This window comes from Lissotriton helveticus (assembly GCF_964261635.1).
Source record: "Lissotriton helveticus chromosome 1_1 unlocalized genomic scaffold, aLisHel1.1 SUPER_1_unloc_50, whole genome shotgun sequence".
Classification (NCBI taxonomy): domain Eukaryota; kingdom Metazoa; phylum Chordata; class Amphibia; order Caudata; family Salamandridae; genus Lissotriton; species Lissotriton helveticus.
The window spans coordinates 292,335-311,822 of record NW_027611693.1 but is presented as its reverse complement, the minus strand read 5'-3'; the positions used below and the strand labels follow the sequence as shown (position 1 = coordinate 311,822).

General features: G+C 43.9%; 1 protein-coding gene across 1 annotated transcript; it reads left to right on the top strand.

Moving 5' to 3' along the window:
* The first annotated feature begins 2,389 nt into the window (after positions 1 to 2,389).
* Positions 2,390 to 6,782, top strand: LOC144806175 (uncharacterized). Its single transcript, XM_078672595.1, has one exon. The coding sequence runs from the start codon at positions 2,416 to 2,418 to the stop codon at positions 3,820 to 3,822; it is 1,407 nt and encodes a 468-aa protein (XP_078528721.1). The 5' UTR covers positions 2,390 to 2,415; the 3' UTR covers positions 3,823 to 6,782.
* Positions 6,783 to 19,488: the final 12,706 nt, after the last annotated feature.

The following is a 19,488-nucleotide window of genomic DNA, read 5'->3' as shown; positions in this document are numbered from 1 at the left end:
CAACCTAGAGGATGGTAGTTCTCCCAGTGTCTGCATGTGAGGATCTCTGTTGTGGATGAGTTGAGTTTAACTTCACTAGTCACATCCATTGGTCGATACATTGAACATTTTCATCTAGACTTGAGCTATTCAGACCGCTCAGACTCCCCAGTTTCAGAGGGATTGGTGTGTCATCTGCTTGGCTGCAGCACGCCCGGTTGCAATGTTTGAGGTAGGCCTTGAGAAAAGTAGAGCAATGATTGCTCTTTGGAGGTATACCTCCTGCTTTGATGTTGATATGATGTTGACATGAATAAAGAAAGCCAGGTAATGCTCATGTTGTCAGTGAGGTAAGACATTGTGATAAAATGTGCTTAACATGGCAAATAAGCCCAGTAGAAAAAGTATAGGAGTATCATTCTTCCAAACTGTGGTTGTGCGGTCGGCCACGTTGGAGATCAGAGCAGATTCAATGTCTACCCAAGGGTGGATCCCAGTTTATTGGTTTGATGGTGATGTGTTTACTACAAGGACATTTCAGATCAGTTGGCTAAGAAATTAGCCATTTGAGATTTTCCATATGTGCTTGGTGGTATATGAAAGAATGCTGTCCACATGAGGTAAACTTGAATTATTTTGTGAGCATTCATGTATGCGATCAGCATTGCTCGAGTGAATCAGCAGCTGCCTAGTCAATTCAGACATACAGATTCCATGAATTAGAAGCCGCCTACATCACTATGCAAGTCATATGATTAAAGACCCAACAGTATGTATGATATCTTGGGAATACTGACTGCCTCTGGATGCTTGTTTTATTTATTTACAACATATATGTACATTTAGTTTCCACATACAAACCCCACAACTTTAGAAGTAATCTCTTGTAAAACTTGTGTTTGAGCGTCCTTCAGCTCCTTTTTTCACTTTGATGCACAGTACTTACAGCCAAACCTGAAATTCAACTTCGAGTCTGACTTCCCTTCTCACATCTCAAAAGGCTACCGCTCTGCATTGAATATGCTCATAGATATTGTATATTTCTGCTCATTTACATGCAGTAACAAACTCCCATTTTTATTTTGCAGGTCACTGAAGTATGATTAAAAAGGGAAGCGTAATTTAATAACATGAAGCGAAAATCACCACACTGAAGAGGTTTATGTTGAAGAGGTGAAAATGTCTCAGAGCCCCAATAACTAAACAGTACCAAGAAGCCGAGGAGGAACCAGAAGTAGAGAACCCTACTGAAAGTGAAATTGATATCACTAATTCTAAGCATTCATTATACATTGCTGAACAACAATTTCTTTTATCGCAAACGTGGGTTATTAGGGTTATACAGCTCCAGAAATGAAAATGAGTAAATTAATGTCCAGACAGGTCGACTGAAAATAACCTCTTTTGTAAACTCAGTCTACATAAGGAAAGCCCTGGAGAAAAACCAAGTCATATCCGTGCATAGAACTTGAGAATTCTTGTCAGAAAGACCAATCACCTCAACGGTAGTGAACACTCTTTAGTCGGAAGAAGTAAAGAAATCCCTGGTACAAAAGAAACACACCTGGTGGAAAAGAAAGTACAAAGAAAGTCATTGTAAAAGGTCCTTTCCAGTTTCTAGCAAAAGCAATGAAGTTTGCCAAAGTTTGTTTCAGCCATGCTAAACATTGAAATGTGACACCACCAGTGCTCAGGTGCTAGCCACTGCTCTGGAGACCACACACTGGGCATTGAAGAGAAACAATATTCTGCTACCGAGAAATGTGTAATGTAATCTTCCTTCCTTTGCACATGAATAGCCTACACTAAATCAAGATAATAACTTTGTCAGTGTTTTATAACCTGCCAAATAAATGTTAGTAAAGCTCCAGTCAAAAAGTGAACCTAACTCTGCCGGACAGGCTTCATATAGACATAACATGGAGACCATATCTCCATGAGAGAAATTTTGAAAGGTTCAATAGATTAGCCTAATTTGCTTAAAGAGGTCACAACACTACAAGTCTAGATAGATTTTCTAGTAGACTCAATACAAGTGTTAAGAATAACACGTGAAGCACATTGAGAGGTTTCGGCTAACAATTATTTAAACGTCCGGATTTTGAAATCGGGTAAAGACTTAATCTGCTGTGTACTCAAGAAAAAACTAACCTGGAGACAATAACCCAAGAAAGAAATCTTTTAAGTGCTCAAAATGTGAGGATGACATTTTCTCGCCAAGATAGTATACACTAAGGAAAAACCTTACAATTACTCTAAATGTCAGAAACTCTTTTGGCAGAAATCTGATTCACTAAAGAGAATTAATACTGGATAAATCCTTTAACTAATCTGAATGTCAAAAAAGCTTTATTTGTAAAAAACCTTTCTTAACATGCAAGAGCACAAATAGGGGGAAACCTTTACAGTTCTCAGATTACCTGAACCGTGTTTGTTATGAATTCTCTCACTCAGCATGAGAGAACACATGAGGGGCAAAAACCATACCAGTGCTCTGAATGCAAGAGAACTTTCAGGCACAAACGCAGTCTCACTGAACACAAGAGAACTCACACTGGGGCGAAACCCTATGGGTGCTCTGAATGCCACAAAAGCTTCAATAGGAAAGGCAGTCTCATTAACCATGAGAGAATACACACTGGGGAAAAACCTTATCAGTGCTCTGAATGCCACAAAAGCTTCAGTAAGAAAGTCAGTCTCATTAAACATGAGAGAATACACACTGGGGAAAAACCTTATCAGTGCTCTGAATGCCAGAAAAGCTTCAGTCAGAGATGCAGTCTCACTCGACATGAGAGAACTCACACTGGGGAAAAACCATACCAGTGCTCTGAATGCCAGAGAAGCTTCAGTGTTAAAGCGCACCTTACTCAACATGAGAGAACTCACACTGATGAAAAACCTTATAAGTGTTCTGAATGCCAGAAAAGCTTCAGTCAGATATTCAGTCTCACTCGACATGAGAGACAACACAGTATGCAGAAACCTTATCAGTGCCCTGAATGCCAGAAAAGCTTCAAACTTAAAGACACTCTCACTCGACATGAGAGAACTCACACTGGGGAAAAACCTTACCAGTGCTCTGAATGCCAGAGAAGCTTCAGTGTTAAAGCGCACCTTACTCAACATGAGAGAACTCACACTGATGAAAAACCTTATAAGTGTTCTGAATGCCAGAAAAGCTTCAGTCAGATAATCAGTCTCACTCGACATGAGAGACAACACAGTATGCAGAAACCTTATCAGTGCCCTGAATGCCAGAAAAGCTTCAAACTTAAAGACACTCTCACTCGACATGAGAGAACTCACACTGGGGAAAAACCTTATAAGTGCTCTGAATGCCAGAAAACCTTCCGTCAGAAAGGCAGTCTAACTCAACATGAGACAAAACACACTGGACAGAAACCTTATCAGTGCTCTGAGTGCCAGAAAAGCTTCAGGCTTAAAGTTTGCCTTGCTCAACATGAAAGAACTCACACTGGGGAAAAACCATACCAATGCTCTGAATGCCAGAGAAGCTTCAGCATTAAAGGTAGCCTTACTGAACATGAGAGAACTCACACTGGGGAAAAACCTTATAAGTGTTGTGAATGCCAGAAAAGCTTCAGTCATAGAGTCAGTCTCACTTACCATGAAAGAAAACACACTGGGGAAAAACCTTATAAGTGCTCTGAATGCCAGAAAAGCTTCCTTCAGAAAGGCAGTCTCATTCTACATGAGAGACAACACAATGGACAGAAACCTTATCAGTGCTCTGAATGTCAAAAACATTTCAGGTTTAAAGTCAGTCTAACTGAACATGAGAGAACCCACGCTGTGGAAGAAACCATACCACTGCTCTGAATGCCAGATGTGCTTTAGTGTTAAAGGTTGGCTTGCTTGACATGAGAGAACTCACACCGGGGAAAAACCTTAAAAGTGTTGTGATTGTTGGAACAGCTTCATTCAGAGAGTGAATCTCATTTGCCATAAAAGGAAACACTCTGGGGAAAAAGCTTATAAGTGCTCTGAATGCCAGAAAAGCTTCAGTCAGAAAGGCAACCTCACTCTGCATGAGGGAAAACACACTGGACAGAAATGCTATCAGAGCCCTGATAGTCAGAAAAGCTTATGTTGTCAATCCATTCTCTCTGTGCATGAGAGAAGCCATACTGGGCTTAAATTGTGCCTCTTTTCTGAGTGCCACAAAAGTTTCAGTCTGACTACATGAAAGAGCCCATGCGAGCGAAGTACCTTATCAGTGCCCTGAAAACTGGAAATACGTCTGTGAAAAAACTACTGTTTTATACTGCGAAAGAGCCTACACTGAAGAAAAAACAATAACCAAGACCAAACTGTAGCTCTACGCTTGCAGAGGCATGTCACAAAATGCAAAGGATGAACAACTACTTTTCAGTCCAAGGATAAAAAGAAGAAACAACACATTAAAAGCAACGTGCAAGAAAACTGGACCAGAATACAAATGCCTGTAAGAGAGCACAAGAATATAGTACAAGGTACATTAAACTCTTAAAGCAATTTAGTAGCTATTCCGAGTGAAAGTAAAAGTCATAGCTCAGAGTAATAAAGTCTGCCCAATTATTTTCCGTCTTAAAGCCTCATCGTCCGGACACAAGGGATTTATTGGAACTCAGTAAGTTAATTGAGAAAAAAAACAATGCATTTCCATACTAAACATTCAGAGAGCAGGATCATTTGAAGAAATCAATCCCATGCTGACAAGTAGCAGATGACTGAGCGGCTATGCATTGAGCTGTTACATCTTGGTTGGAGAAGAGAGACCAATAATGGTTGTTCACAATAGTGGCGTGAACATAAAATGGTTACTGTGCGCACAGAAAAAACTTGTAAATCAGGAAAAATAAATTACGTTCAAAAAACAAAACTTCTCCAAGTACTAGCATGCTGACAACAGACAGTTTAATCTCTGTGTTCCTGACTAGTGGCCAACTCGTGGGCCTGACGGTATTCCAATTGAGTTTGATAAAGTTTTTCTTCACACACTGTTGAATGTTTGCGACAATTGTTTGTTCAGTAATAGATTGATACTATTTGGGTTCTTTTGTTGAGGCACCAATTATTGTCCTAGCTAACCAGGATTAAGACCATAAACATGCAATTCATTTCATCCCTTTTTGTTTTATTAAGCAATACTGACAAAAATGTTCGCAAATAGGGGCCCAGCTTTCCAAACATGTGTAAATCCGTTAATCACAAAGTCACACCACTTGTGCAATATATTAAACCCATTTTACAAGTTGGAATTGTTTTCTGATTCTCAAAATTGGTTTTGCGATCCATTCTGAATCAAAATGATATGTATCAATAGTTTATGACTGCCATTTTAGTCGCAAGCCATTGATCAGTTGCCCAGACCTCAGGGGAAGTGGTAACAGATTTGAAAAGTTGTCCCCTTGGGCCCCATTGTATTTCCACTCAGAAATCTTATCATAAGATATTAAATCATAAACAAATTGCAAAATATTGGTTTGTAATTTGAAACCACTGTTTGTGACCTGCCTCTTAGTGCATTGGACCCATACACTTTTAAAAGTGATCTGAGCCAGTTTTTCTTATGATCAATTCTATATTTAGAGACCAGATTATCATCCAGTAAAACCACTGCTTCCCAACCGTTTTTATACCACAAACTTTGGCGACCCACCTAGCTTTAATGGATTGTTTCTAAATGTCATGACCTTGACCTAGCCCTTCAATATCGGACTGTGGCCAAGATAATGATCTTCCCATAGACGGTGAACTGCACTGGAGTCTGAAGCTGGAACACTATTCCAAGTGGGGTGCTGGCCTGTGGCATCCATACACTAAAATTGTAAGGCTTCTGAAAATGTTGGGGTTGATACCAATGATTTTAGGAAATTTGAGAAACCCCTTTGGCGGCAGAGTATGGGGTAAGACCTAATAGCTAGTTTTGTGTTAAAATGAGGCTTTGTGATGCAGTTAGACTCCATATATATGTGTATATTTTATAGTTTTGTCTTGTGTGAACACGGCCCAAGTGCATTGGAGCACTTGACATGAGCACCAGATTACACTACAGAAGGTCAGATTAGTTTTATCATAAACACGGAAGATTAAGTAATTTGCCCAGAATTAGAGGACCTTGAGTCGACACCAGGACACAAACCATGTTCCCCAGAACCAAAATCGGCAGCTCTAGTAGTTTGGTCACATATATATTTCTCAATTTATGACAAAGTCATACACATGTCGAATGGTTGTCTATCATGTATAGTGATCACAGTCTGTTTTGAAATGGCTTTGTGAAGTAAAATACCTGCAGCAACTAATACTGGAAGGTGTACCTAGAATTTTTCTTGCGAATACTTGTAAATGTTTGTTTTAAAACTTATCTTAGGTGTATTGTTCAGCACTTTTGCACTAGTGCACAACCTGGGCTAATCATTTTAAATATGACTTACATATAGATCAGAACTTTCGCGACTTACCAATTATCGGCTCAGACTCACCAGTGGGTCCCGAGCCACAGTTTGAGAAAAGCTGCACTAGACCCATGTGTAATGTATAAGTCTAGGCTGGTTCATTTTCATCATTTATGAGTATTTTTGCACAGGTTGCAGAAAATGTTAATTATACATTTTTATTTAAAGCAATTTATTTCACTTTGACACAGTTTTCCCAACTGTTATAGCAAGAGGAACTAAGTTGTGTTGTGTATTTGCCCCTCCTGCATCCATACTAGGTGCTGAATTCTTGCTTTGTTTCATCCATAAATCTTATGTAAATTAAGTTATAATATGTGGGGTAATTAAATGAGACACTGATAACTTTTTGTTGGTCATTATTGATCCTACCATTGTAATTCCGAACATCTTGGAACTCTTTGTTTTGTATTCCAGAGTTTCAGTTTATGCTTCACATTGAAAAAAAACTAAATGTTTTTAACTAAATATGTATTTTACTACTAGCTTGTTTAAAGGTATTGATTTGATATAGCTTCATTCTCTTTATATAGCTTCATTCTCATATATATATATATATATATATATGAGAATGAAGCTATATCAAATCGATTCCCTCAAACAAGCTTGTAGTAAAATATATATATAGCTAATGTAATATTTCGCCATTATATATCATCATGTGACTCTTAGTACAAAAGAGCGGACACAATGCACTTTGCTTTTTAGACTGTTTTCCTACTGTGACCAAGGCTGTTGCCGAAACGCGTAAGGAATGAAATCAGTGAGCTGCTCAAACCGCTGTGATTAAAGCTCTGCTTCCAGAAAGGGCATCTGTGTGTTTTCTGTCGGCGGTGACGATGGACAGGCTGCCCCATGCTCGTTGTTTTAGAGGCCGCCCTGCAGGGTCGAGGCTCCTTGTACTTGGGGACTTGTTTTTGCATATGTATGGACCAAACACATCGTAAGATGGTACCGCTTCATCGATGATTTATTCATCGTATGGGACAGACCATTAGAGATGGCTAAAGAATATATCAAGATTCTGAATACCAATATGGTTAATCTTGAATTTTCTGGAGAAGTCAGTAAACTATCTAGATCTTAACATTTATGTAGAAAATGATAATTTGAAGACCAGACTTTTCCGTAAAGCCACTGCGGGGAATTCTGTCCTGCAAGCATCTAGTAGCCACCCCACTAACTTGGTGAGAAGTATCCCCTATGGGGAACTCCTGAGAATCAAGAGGAATTGTTCTGACGATAGTGAGTTTCATAGAGCTGCCAGAGAAAGCATACAACGTTTCCTAGTACGAGGATATAGCCAGGAAACTTTGAGTGAAGCCTATGGAAAGGTTAATGTGATAAAAAGAAAGGATCTGCTGAAAGATAAAATTGCATCTACGAGCGACTCCGGTACTAGTGATGGTAAATTCCGTCTCATCACTACCTTTTCTAGTGATGCAGGGAGTCTAAAAAGGGTTATGATATATGTTAGTCCTCTTTTGATGTGGACGAGTGCTTCGAAGACTGTAAGGCTGCAGAAGAAGGGAAGTACCCGAAACGCGTCCATACATCAGTCTGATGCTTAATTGTCTGGCGAGGGCATTTGTTCTTACCAAAATAAAGCTTTTGGGGTAAAAGCTCTTTGTGCCCGAGTGCGTCTCAACTGTTGGACCAACCCCCTGAGCATGATATATATATATATATATATATATATATATATAAATGGAATGTTACACTAGATGAGAAACAAATTATCGAACTGCGACTAAAAAATGATGGTAATTAGTATTTCGACAGTTTTCATGCTGATGTAATGAATATAAACACAATAAGATGGCGGTGCACCTGTGTGATAAAGGCTGTGAGTGGTGGCAGAAACGCGTTACTGCGTACTTTTGCCAAGTACAATAAAACAAAATTGCTAGCAGTATCCTGTGTCTGCATGAATCCTATGGGAGGTGACACACGCTGATGATTTTCTGTGTGCCTATAAATTTGTATTTATTTAATGTAGTTCAATTATGTAATTGTTTTAATGTAATTTCATTTTCATTTTCATTAAATTCCATTTTAACTTAATACAGATCTTTTACAACCGTATACGCTATCCATCCCTGAGCCCTAACACTCCCTACTACACTTTTACAGTACAGATCTCTAAGCCGTAACAACTGGCAGTTCAGCTGGAAGCAAACAGGTCCACCCTGCATGAACCCATGGTCAGACCTGGGGATTTAGCATCCGATCGTTGGGATGCAAGAGAAACTTGGAGTTCCAGTCTGCTACGTTGTTCCGACCCTGAAATTTATTTGTTACCACTGCAATCCTGTGGCATAGGCGGAAGTAGCATAAGTCTTTGGTGATTTCCGACAGCATACAATATCTGGTTCTGCTTAGCTTGTTTATATAGTAAATAGCTGATATGTTGTCCATTATCAGAAGAATGCAACAGTTGGTTTTTCAGGGGCACAGCATTTTTGTTGTGAAGGAACCTGCTAGAAGCTACAGACTTGGCTCCCCAACACCATCAGCTTGCATCTGATTCGATCATCAGATCCAGGAAGGCCTGAAAATGGCTCCAAGCCTCCATGTGTTGCAACCACCAGGTTTCTTCTACTCTTGCTTCCTGAGATAACGGGATCTGTGAGTTGTAAGTCAGTCCATGACAAAGAAAAGGGGTCTGTATTGCAGAGGACCCATGGAAATCACCTGAACTGAGGAACCCAAAAGAACCACCAATCTGGCAACGTATTTCAACAAGACAGTCTGTTTGCTCAACTCAGGTCGCCGCTCCCTCCCTCATGATCGTCTTCAGCTTTTGGGAGGGAAGAAACAGCTGAGTCTTGACAGCATCCACCTGGAATTCCAGAAACTCCATTTGTTGCAAAGGGGCCAGAACTGACTTGTGATTCAGCCAAATCCCAGTTCTTGCAACAACTTGATTGTGTAGGCAATATGCTGGAGGAGAACCCTTTGAGTCTGAGCAATAATGATCATATAATTGCGATAGACGATCACTCTCACACCCTTCTCCCTGAGCGTTTCAACCACCGACTTGGTGATGGCACAAGGAGCTCAGGGCACATCAACGGGAAGGGCAACATATTCGAACTATTTAGAATGCCATTGAGATTGCAAGAAACTACAGTGGAGGGCGAAGATGGATATCGTAAGGTAGGTGTACTTGAGGTCCAGGTGGCCCATCCCGTCCCTTTCCCGAAGCATGTCTCTGGAAGATGGATATCTTCCATCTTGAAGTGGTGATAGACCACCAATTGGTTGAAGTGTTGCAGATTGATGGCTAGCCTGTGCCCCCCTCCTTCTGCTGTACCAGGAAGATAGTGCTGCGAAATCCCCAGGGGTGAGAAAGAGAGAGGACTCTAGACGGCTTAAGGGTCTATAAAACTCACCTGTTGTTGGGAAAAGTGGAGCCGGTTAGGTATTCTGCTCTGGGAGGGCACCTGAGTAAGTTCTATTCTGACGCCTTAAACTGTATTGAGCATCCAAGTGGTGTTGGAAATGTTGGCCCAGTTGTGTACAAAATAGCCAATTCTGCCCCCCAAGAGTACAAAAGAGGAAGGAATAATTGTTAGCTATAAACTGTGTGTGGCATTGGTCTGGTTTTCTCGGTACGAGCCTCTGTTCAAGTCATTCCTGAAGCCAGCTCAGAGTCATCATGCCAGCATCTGCAAATGGGGGTGGGGTCGCACACTACTCACACACCGGCAGTATCGCCCCTAAGGACTATGGTTAATGTAGTTAGGTGTTCCGCGATGCATCTTCTTTCGATTCTCTGCTATCTTCGCTGTCTTCGCCATCCCTGGACACGTGTTTCGGGGTATCACCCCTCGTCAGCAGGGATAGGCCGTGTTCTGGGGTTGCCGGTGGCTGCCAAATATCTGCCAGGTTTAGTACCACTCAGGCGCGCAGGTGCGGGGTCCCAGGCTCGTCAGCCAACTGCTCAAGGGAGCTTTAACATTACAAATGGGGGTGGGGTCGCACACTACTCACACACCGGCGGTATCGCCCCTAAGGACTATGGTTAATGTAGTTACGTGTTCCGCGATGCATCTTCTTTCGATTCTCTGCTATCTTCGCTGTCTTCGCCATCCCTGGACATGTGTTTCGGGGTATCACCCCTCGTCAGCAGGGATAGGCCGTGTTCTGGGGTTGCCGGTGGCTGCCAAATATCTGCCAGGTTTAGTACCACTCAGGCTCGCAGTTGCGGGGTCCCAGGCTCGTCAGCCAACTGCTCAAGGGAGCTTTAACATTACAAATGGGGGTGGGGTCGCACACTACTCACACACCGGCGGTATCGCCCCTAAGGACTATGGTTAATGTAGTTACGTGTTCCGCGATGCATCTTCTTTCGATTCTCTGCTATCTTCGCTGTCTTCGCCATCCCTGGACACGTGTTTTGGGGTATCACCCCTCGTCAGCAGGGATAGGCCGTGTTGTGTGGTTGCCGGTGGCTGCCAAATATCTGCCAGGTTTAGTACCACTCAGGCGCGCAGGTGCGGGGTCCCAGGCTCGTCAGCCAACTGCTCAAGGGAGCTTTAACATTACAAATGGGGGTGGGGTCGCACACTACTCACACACCGGCGGTATCGCCCCTAAGGACTATGGTTAATGTAGTTACGTGTTCCGCGATGAATCTTCTTTCGATTCTCTGCTATCTTCGCTGTCTTCGCCATCCCTGGACACGTGTTTCGGGGTATCACCCCTCGTCAGCAGGGATAGGCCGTGTTCTGGGGTTACCGGTGGCAGCCAAATATCTGCCAGGTTTAGTACCACTCAGGCGCGCAGGTGCGGCGTCCCAGGCTCGTCAGCCAACTGCTCAAGGGAGCTTTAACATTACAAATGGGGGTGGGTCGCTCACTACTCACACACCGGCGGTATCGCCCCTAAGGACTATGGTTAATGTAGTTACGTGTTCCGCGATGCATCTTCTTTCGATTCTCTGCTATCTTCGCTGTCTTCGCCATCCCTGGACACGTGTTTCATGTGCTCTTATACATGATGACAAGTATAAGAGCCTCCTTGGTCAGAAACCTGCAGATCTTGCGAATTCTGCGGAGATGAAAAAAGCAGGAAGAGGTAACTGCATTGATTTGAGGCTTCATTGATAGGTCTTTTCAAATGATGACGCCAAGACTCTTCACCGAATCGGCAGGACGAGGAGGGGAACCCAAAGAAGAAGGCCAGGAGCTAGCATTCCAGGGGTTGGCAGGCCCACCCGTAAGGACTAGCTCCGTTTTGTCGGAGTTGAGCTTCAACTGGCTGTGGTACATCCATTCACTAATAGAAAGCATGATGGATTGGAAGTTAGTACGGGAAACAGGGGTGGAGTTGAGGGTGAAAACCAGCTGAAGGTCATCAGCATAGTTGAAGATGGTAACCGGGCTATTGCAGAGGGAAGCTATCAGGGGTTGCATATAGAGGTTGAACAAAAGAGGGGATAAGGCCGAGCCCTGAGGGACTCCGCAGGACAGACTAGAGTAAGATGCCGCAAAAGTGGAAAGGTGAACCGCCTGGGTGCGCTGATGCAGAAAGGATCTGATCCACCTTAGCGCCAATCCCTGGACACCAGCGTTATTGACACGGTCAATCAAAATTTCGTGATCGACCGTGTCAAAGGCCGCCGATAGATCCAGTAGCACAAGTGGCTGTAAGATGTTTTTATCGGCGCCCTTCCTAAGCTCATCCATCACAGTCAAAATAACTCTTTCCACATTTATCAACAATGAAGGCAGATATGTCTTTGCTGAGGGCTGCCTGTATGTATGTATTCTTGGGATCTATTGACATGCCAAACACAGACCAGCCCAACTCCTGAATCTCCTTGTGAGATGTCCTGGTGCAATAGACGGGTATGCCATGGATATAAGGGAGAGACTACAGCAGTGTCCTAGATATCCATCTCAATGTGCCACACTCTCCTGTCCCCCAGGTGGCAATCCATCTCCGTGATTAACACGTCACCCCGCTGGGCCCGAAACGGGGCACTGTCAGATGCCTGGAGAGTGCACAATCCTACCTTTATACAATATTGGCACTACTCAGCCCCCGCGCTACTTCGTGGGCTCTGTCCCTTTCAGAGGTGGCAGAGTGGGCTAAAGAACGGTGATGGATTAAACCCAGATCTGTGACTGGGGGTGAATGTTTTACCATTGTGCAACATTCCGTCCATCATCTTGTGTGTTTTGCTGTTCACCCTATGTGGGCAGGGTATGCTCAGACGTGAGTCCCTTGCTCCCTTTGCCACTGGATTCAAGCAAGCCTGGCTGAAGACGGCTGACAGCCAGAAACCGGTCCTAGGAAGCTTGTTTCCGGTTCAGGAAAGACATGGCTTGGCAGTTCGGGCTGGACTGTTCCCATGACGCACAGGGTCAGACTGATTTGCATATAGCCATGTCTGAACTGGGGTGGCAGAGTGGGCTAAAGAACGGTGATGGATCAAACCCAGATCTTTTGACTGGGTGTGAGTGTTTGATTGGTTCTGATGCTCCGTCCATCACCACCCCCTTTTGTACGGCTAGGGGTAGACTGAGACCGCCTCTGATTGGCAAGGCAGGCAATCTGCCATTGGCCGATGGGCCTCTGCCTGAGGCCAGTTAGCGGGCCGGTGTTTTGGTCCATCTGTATTTCTGGGTGGAAGAGGAAAATGTGACCTATGACAGACACTTTTGACACCTGGCTCAAACACCTCCTCTGCATCCTATGTTTCTACTGGGAATACAATTTTCTGTTTGGAATATTTAATGCTGAAGAAAATAAGGCATGCTGTTGCAGAACTTCAAGTATTGTATTTTTAACTCTTTAGAGCCAATTATTTGGGAAAATTCTAAATGTATTTTTGGGATTGTCGGCACAGCCCTGAAGTGTCAAGATTCTATGTTGGCGTAGCTCACCTAAGTGTGTTTGTTGCCAGTAATTATGTTAGAACTTTTTTAATTGAGGACTACACATACCATAATGCAAATAAAAATGAAAAACAAATGTATGAAATATTCACAGGTTTAGTTGGGAAACTTGAGAAGCGTGTAGCGCTTTAAGAAAGGTGTGGACCTTCAATGCGTTAGCATGTCCTGCGACTCCGGGGCTGTTTGCAACCCCTGTGATCTTGCGTCACTGTCAAGTGGTCGCAGTCGTGACATTTTAGCTACCAGCACTGTTCATGCTTTATGTTTTGAGTCCATACGTGCAGTGTTAAATGTGAAACTACAAGTCCTAAAATGCACAATGGTGTTAGTTAACAACTGTTACTAGTTACAAGTGTTACACCCAGCATGGAAAACTTGACACTACAATTTTGGCAAAATGACACCAGTGGATGGCTGAGTGAAGAGACCCTTTGCTGCTGACAAATGTGGTGGTCTCAAGTTTATTTATTTTAAGAGTTTTATATAGCGCTGGCCTGACCCGAGGGTATCGGAGCGCTTTACAACATACGCGTCAGAAAATCACACAGTAATGCAGTAGTATTTATTAAGTATTCATTCAGAAGCAGCAATAACATTTTAATCGATGACTGAGGTAACAGCTACGGGATTTTTTTTTTTCCGATTCTGCTGTGTTTTTTCTAGCGCTTCCGTCATCACATTTCAATATTGTAATGTATGTTAAGGGGCTGGTTAACTGCACCAGTTTTGCGGTGGGTTCTGACGAAGACAGAAGTACATTACTTTTGTTTCCACATGCATGCATGAAACATACATCTTTTCAGAAGTATGAGGAACTAGAATCCATTTGTGTCCTTTAGGTAGCAGCAAGTAACTTCCCGATGTTGTTTTGGAATCCTGTGGTGAGCGGTTGCTTTAAAAGATGTTGGAGGCACAAAGTTTTGGGTGTGACAAGAAGGTTTCATTTAGTAGATCACAGATTCTAGGCAGGTGTGTAGCTGCAAAGGCTGTTGGAGAGGTACTTAGGGGCCATGCCATGGGCTACCTTGATTGCAGGTGCAATTAACGCCTACCACCCAAGCCAGTTTTTATTGTTTTAGGAACTCGACCTGTCTTAATTGTCACACTAGTAGCAGTTTGATGGTTAGTAGTTTTATAGGTACTGTCATTGGCAGCACTGGTAGTGGCAATGGGGTGTGCTAGGTACAGTAGCCTCCTGACGAGGGCCCTTGCACTTGTTTTTATACAAATTAAGCACTGGCGTGGGAGTCAGTAGGTTGTTAGAGAAGAGATGGGTGTGGTGACGAAATTAGTTGTTCCTATTTCTTGAGAAGTAGGGAAGTAGAGACACTGGGGATGGTTGGAGAAAACAGAGGGGTTAGCAGTAGGGCTTTAAGTGGGCCGGGTCTTGAGGAGTCTGAGCACCGGCAGTTTTTTTAAGGGGGGCTCGAAACGGGTCTCTATCGGGCTCTGTTTTGAGCCCTGGCACAGGCGGTCTGTTTTTTTTCCGGACTGCAGTGACAGCAGTCTGCTGTCACTGCAGTCCAGAAAAAAGTGCCAGGGCGCAAACAGCCTGATAGAGACCCGTTTCGAGACAGCAGGCAAGTCGATGTGCGCTGCCCACACTGCTCACTTCTCACTAGTGAAGAAGTCACGGCATGACGTCATGCCAGGTGAGCGTTGTGGGGGAAGGGAAATACTTTAAAGAGTCATTTTCTCTCTGGATTTCCCTTCTCTTTCTAAAACGCAAGAGCAGAAACATTGTGGTAGGGTCACCAGGGCTTTAATTGGAAGCTTTTTCAATATTACATGTAATAACCATAGTTGCAGCTTATTTATATTATGCAACAAATAACCATAGGCAAGGCCAATAGTCCTTACATCTTGCTGTATCATATATCTGGATGCAATGACAGATACAGCAAAATACAAGTCGGGCGGCACACTATGCTAAACACAGATTTTTAGCGTAAGTGTTTTAAAGCCATGCCCCTAATTACACTGGCCACGCCCCTTTGAGAGACCCCTCAGTTTTTTCATCCCACTTAAACCCCTGGTCAGCAGTGATCTGTTTATGTAAAACACTGCAGATTTTAAGCAAGTAGGCCAGGTATTAGAGGTGCGCCATGTAGGCCAGCGTCAGAGACGAGGAAGAACTGAACAGAGAGGTCAGAAAATGGATGGCCTTGGACTTCAGAGCGAGAGGTTCATGCCCTGAGGGCTGAACAGATGGAGCGCAAGGACTGACAGCCTTTGTATCGGAGCGCTTTACAACATACGTGTCAGGAAATCACACAGTAATGCAGTAGTATTTATTAAGTATTCATTCAGAAGCAGCAATAACATTTTAATCGATGACTGAAGTAACAGATACGGGATTTTTTTTCTCGATTCTGCTGTGTTTTTTCAAGCGCTTCCGTCATCACATTTCAATATTGTAATGTATGTTAAGGGGCTGGTTAACTGCACCAGTTCTGCGGTGGGTTCTGACGAAGACAGAAGTGCATTACGTTTGTTTCCACATGCATGCATGAAACATACATATTTTCGGAAGTATGAGGAACTAGAATCCATTTGTGTCCTTTAGGTAGCAGCAAGTAACTTCCCGATGTTGTTTTGAAATCCTGTGGTGAGCGGTTGCTTTAAAAGATGTTGGAGGCACAAAGTTTTGGGTGTGACAAGAAGGTTTCATTTAGTAGATCACAGATTCTAGGCAGGTGTGTAGCTGCACAGGCTGTTGGAGAGGTACTTAGGGGCCATGCCATGGGCTACCTTGATTGCAGGTGCAATTAACGCCTACCACCCAAGCCAGTTTTTATGGCTTTAGGGGCCTCGACCTGTCTTAATTGTCACACTAGTAGCAGTTTGATGGTTAGTAGTTTTATAGGTACTGTCATTGGCAGCACTGGTAGTGGCAATGGGGTGTGCTAGGTACAGTAGCCTCCTGACGAGGGCCCTTGCACTTGTTTTTATACAAATTAAGCAATGGCGTGGGAGTCAGTAGGTTGTTAGAGAAGAGATGGGTGTGGTGACGAAATTAGTTGTTCCTATTTCTTGAGAAGTAGGGAAGTAGAGACACTGGGGATGGTTGGAGAAAACATGGGGGGTTAGAAGTAGGGCTTTAAGTGGGCCGGGTCTCGAGGGGTCTGAGCACCGGCAGTTTTTTTAAGGGGGGCTCGAAACAGGTCTCTATTGGGCTCTGTTTTGAGCCCTGGCACAGGCAGTCTGTTTTTTTCCGGACTGCAGTCTAGAAAAAAGTGCCAGAGCGCAAACAGCCTGATATAGACCCATTTCGAGACAGTAGGCACGTTGATGTGCGCTGCCCACACTGCTCACTTCTCACTAGTGAAGAAGTTACGGCATGACGTCATGCCAGGTGAGCGTTGTGGGGGAAGGGAAATCCTTTAAAGAGTCATTTTCTTTCTGGATTTCCCTTCTCTTTCTAAAACGCAAGAGCAGCAACATTGTGGTGTCACCAGGGCTTTAAGTGGAAGCTTTTTCAAGATTATATGTAATAACCATAGTTGCAGCTTATTTATATTATGCAACAAATAACCATTGGCAAAGCCAATAGTTCTTACTTCTTGTTGTATCATATATCTGGATGCAATGACAGATACAGCAAAATACAAGTCGGGCGGCACACTATGCTAAACACAAATTGTTAGCGTAAGTGTTTTAAAGCCATGCCCCTAATTACACTGGCCACGCCCCTTTGAGAGACCCCTCAGTTTTTTCATCCCACTTAAACCCCCCGGTCAGCAGTGATCTGTTTATGTAAAACACTGCAGATTTTAAGCAAGTAGGCCAGGTATTAGAGGTGCGCCATGTAGGCCAGCGTCAGAGGCGAGGAAAAACTGAACAGAGAGGTCAGAAAATGGATGGCCTTGGACTTCAGAGCGAGAGGTTCATGTCCTGAGCGCAAGGTCTGACAGCCTATCTGACTAGAACGAGTTCCCTGCGACATGTTGTGACAAAGTGTGAGAAAGCTGGTGGATGAGGTAATGAAGGGGGCCAAAGGTCACAAGTGGAAATCATGGCAAGACAGACTCCTGCCTGAGTTCTTTCGAGGGCTGTGCATTGAGGGCCATAAATGTGGTAATAGTAGTATCTGTTATTTACAGTACTTAGAATCGGCAGAACTGTAGCAGAAAGCGTTCAATAAAAACATTTTATTACTCTGTGATGCAGGAACAGATAGATAACTCTAATCACTAGAATATGCAGTAGTCCGCGTTGCTCTCTACCATTCCTATGTGACTCTTAGAGTATATCCGGTCATATCCCTTCCCTATGTATATAGAGATAACTCTAATCACTAGTATATGCAGTAGACCGTTGTGCTCTCTACCATTCCTATGTGACTTTTAGAGTATATCCAGTCTTACCCCTTCCCTATGTATATAGAGATAACTCTAATCACTAGTTTATGCAGGAGTCCGCTGTGCTCTCTACCATTCCTATGTGACTCTTAGAGTATATCCATGTGTATCCCCTCCCTAAGTAGATAGAGATATCACTAGTATATGCCTAGAGTTTATCCATTTGTATCTCCTTGTGTGACTTTATCTCTTGTACATTTGCAATTTTTTCTGTTTGTACCTTTTTTATAACGCATGTAATCCTAAATCCGTATGTTTTCAACTGGTTCTTATGTAAGTTCCGCATGTAACCTTCAGTCCTTATGTTTGCAACTGGATCCTATGTAAAGCGCTCTGACACCTTCGGGTAAAGTAAGCGCTATATAAAATCGCACAAATAAATAAATAAATAAACAAACATGAACTCTCATTTGGCCTGTTCCATTATCTTATGGAAATTTGAAGCGCCTAAAGGCGATTGGATTTTCAGGGAGTGCTATGCAAGAAAACACACCTGACGAGGGCCACTTTAAAATCTCAGCATGGGAGGCGAGTGCAATGGAATGAAGGGGATCCCTTCAGCTGCGCCCCTGGGGCAGCGCACTGGGAAACAAAGGCGGGTGGGGGGGCGGGTGAGCTGCATCTGAAGCAGTGAATGGCGCCTTTCTTTGGCGGCGGGGGAGCTTGCAAAAGCCCCCCTCGCTCCCCGCAGCCCTCCTCGCCTTTGTGAGGCCTCTCCTGGGCGCCTCGGCCGGGCCCCGTGGCTGCCGGAGCCTCGGCCGGGGAGGGGCTCTCCCTGGTGAACCGGGGTTAACGTTGCTCAAGCAGGAGTAGTGTTCGCCCTGGATCTTGAAAGCGCATGCGTGCAATCACACGCATGCGTACTAAACGGGCAGAAGAGTGGGGAGCTTAAAAATACATGCAGCCAAGACATGGGGTTTCCACGCATGCGCATAATTATGCGCATGCGTGGAAACGCGGAGGTGTAAAGACAGATGGGGTGGGTCTATTGATAGTACACCGGTGTACTATCGATAGAGCCACCCCATCTGTCTTTACACCCCCCGCGTTTCCACGCATGCGTATAATTATGCGCATGCGTGGAAACCCCATGTCTTGGCTGCATGTATTTTGAAGCACCCCACTCTACTGCCTGTGTACTGCGCATGCGTGTGATTACACGCATGCGCTTTCAAGATCCAGCGGCGAACACTCCTCCTGCTCGAGCAGCGTTAACCCGATAGCTGCCAGCCAAGGCTGCAACTGAGAACAGAGCAGAAGGGAGTCAGGCAGCGGCTGCACAGCTCTCAGACACAGTAAACTAAAGGCAGCTCAGAACGAATGAAGCATCAATTGTATTTATTAATGGCAGCCACAGCAGGTCAGCTGCACCGGGCTCAGGGAGGTGCACTGGCAGGGAGAGCTCTGTCATTATCATACTATCCTGCTGACTTTCAAAGGCTCTGCTCCATTAGGGACGCAGTATCACGGGTCAACTGGTGGCAATGGAATATTTATATAGCTTATATAGCTGCCACCCGAGCACTCAGGATGGTCTGCAGTGACTGCTAGGAGTCAGTGAGCTTACAGAGAGCCCCCTTTTCGGTCACCGGCTGCTCTGAAGACAGGCAGTAGCAGTAAAACACACTACTGTGTGTGTCACTACACTGTCCGAACACCGTTATCTTACTGGGACATGTGGTATGGTAACAGTTATGTATTACACTGGTGGCCCAAGGAGCTAATGTGCCTACTCCAAGGATCTGTGTTTGCTCTCCTATACTCACATGTTCACTT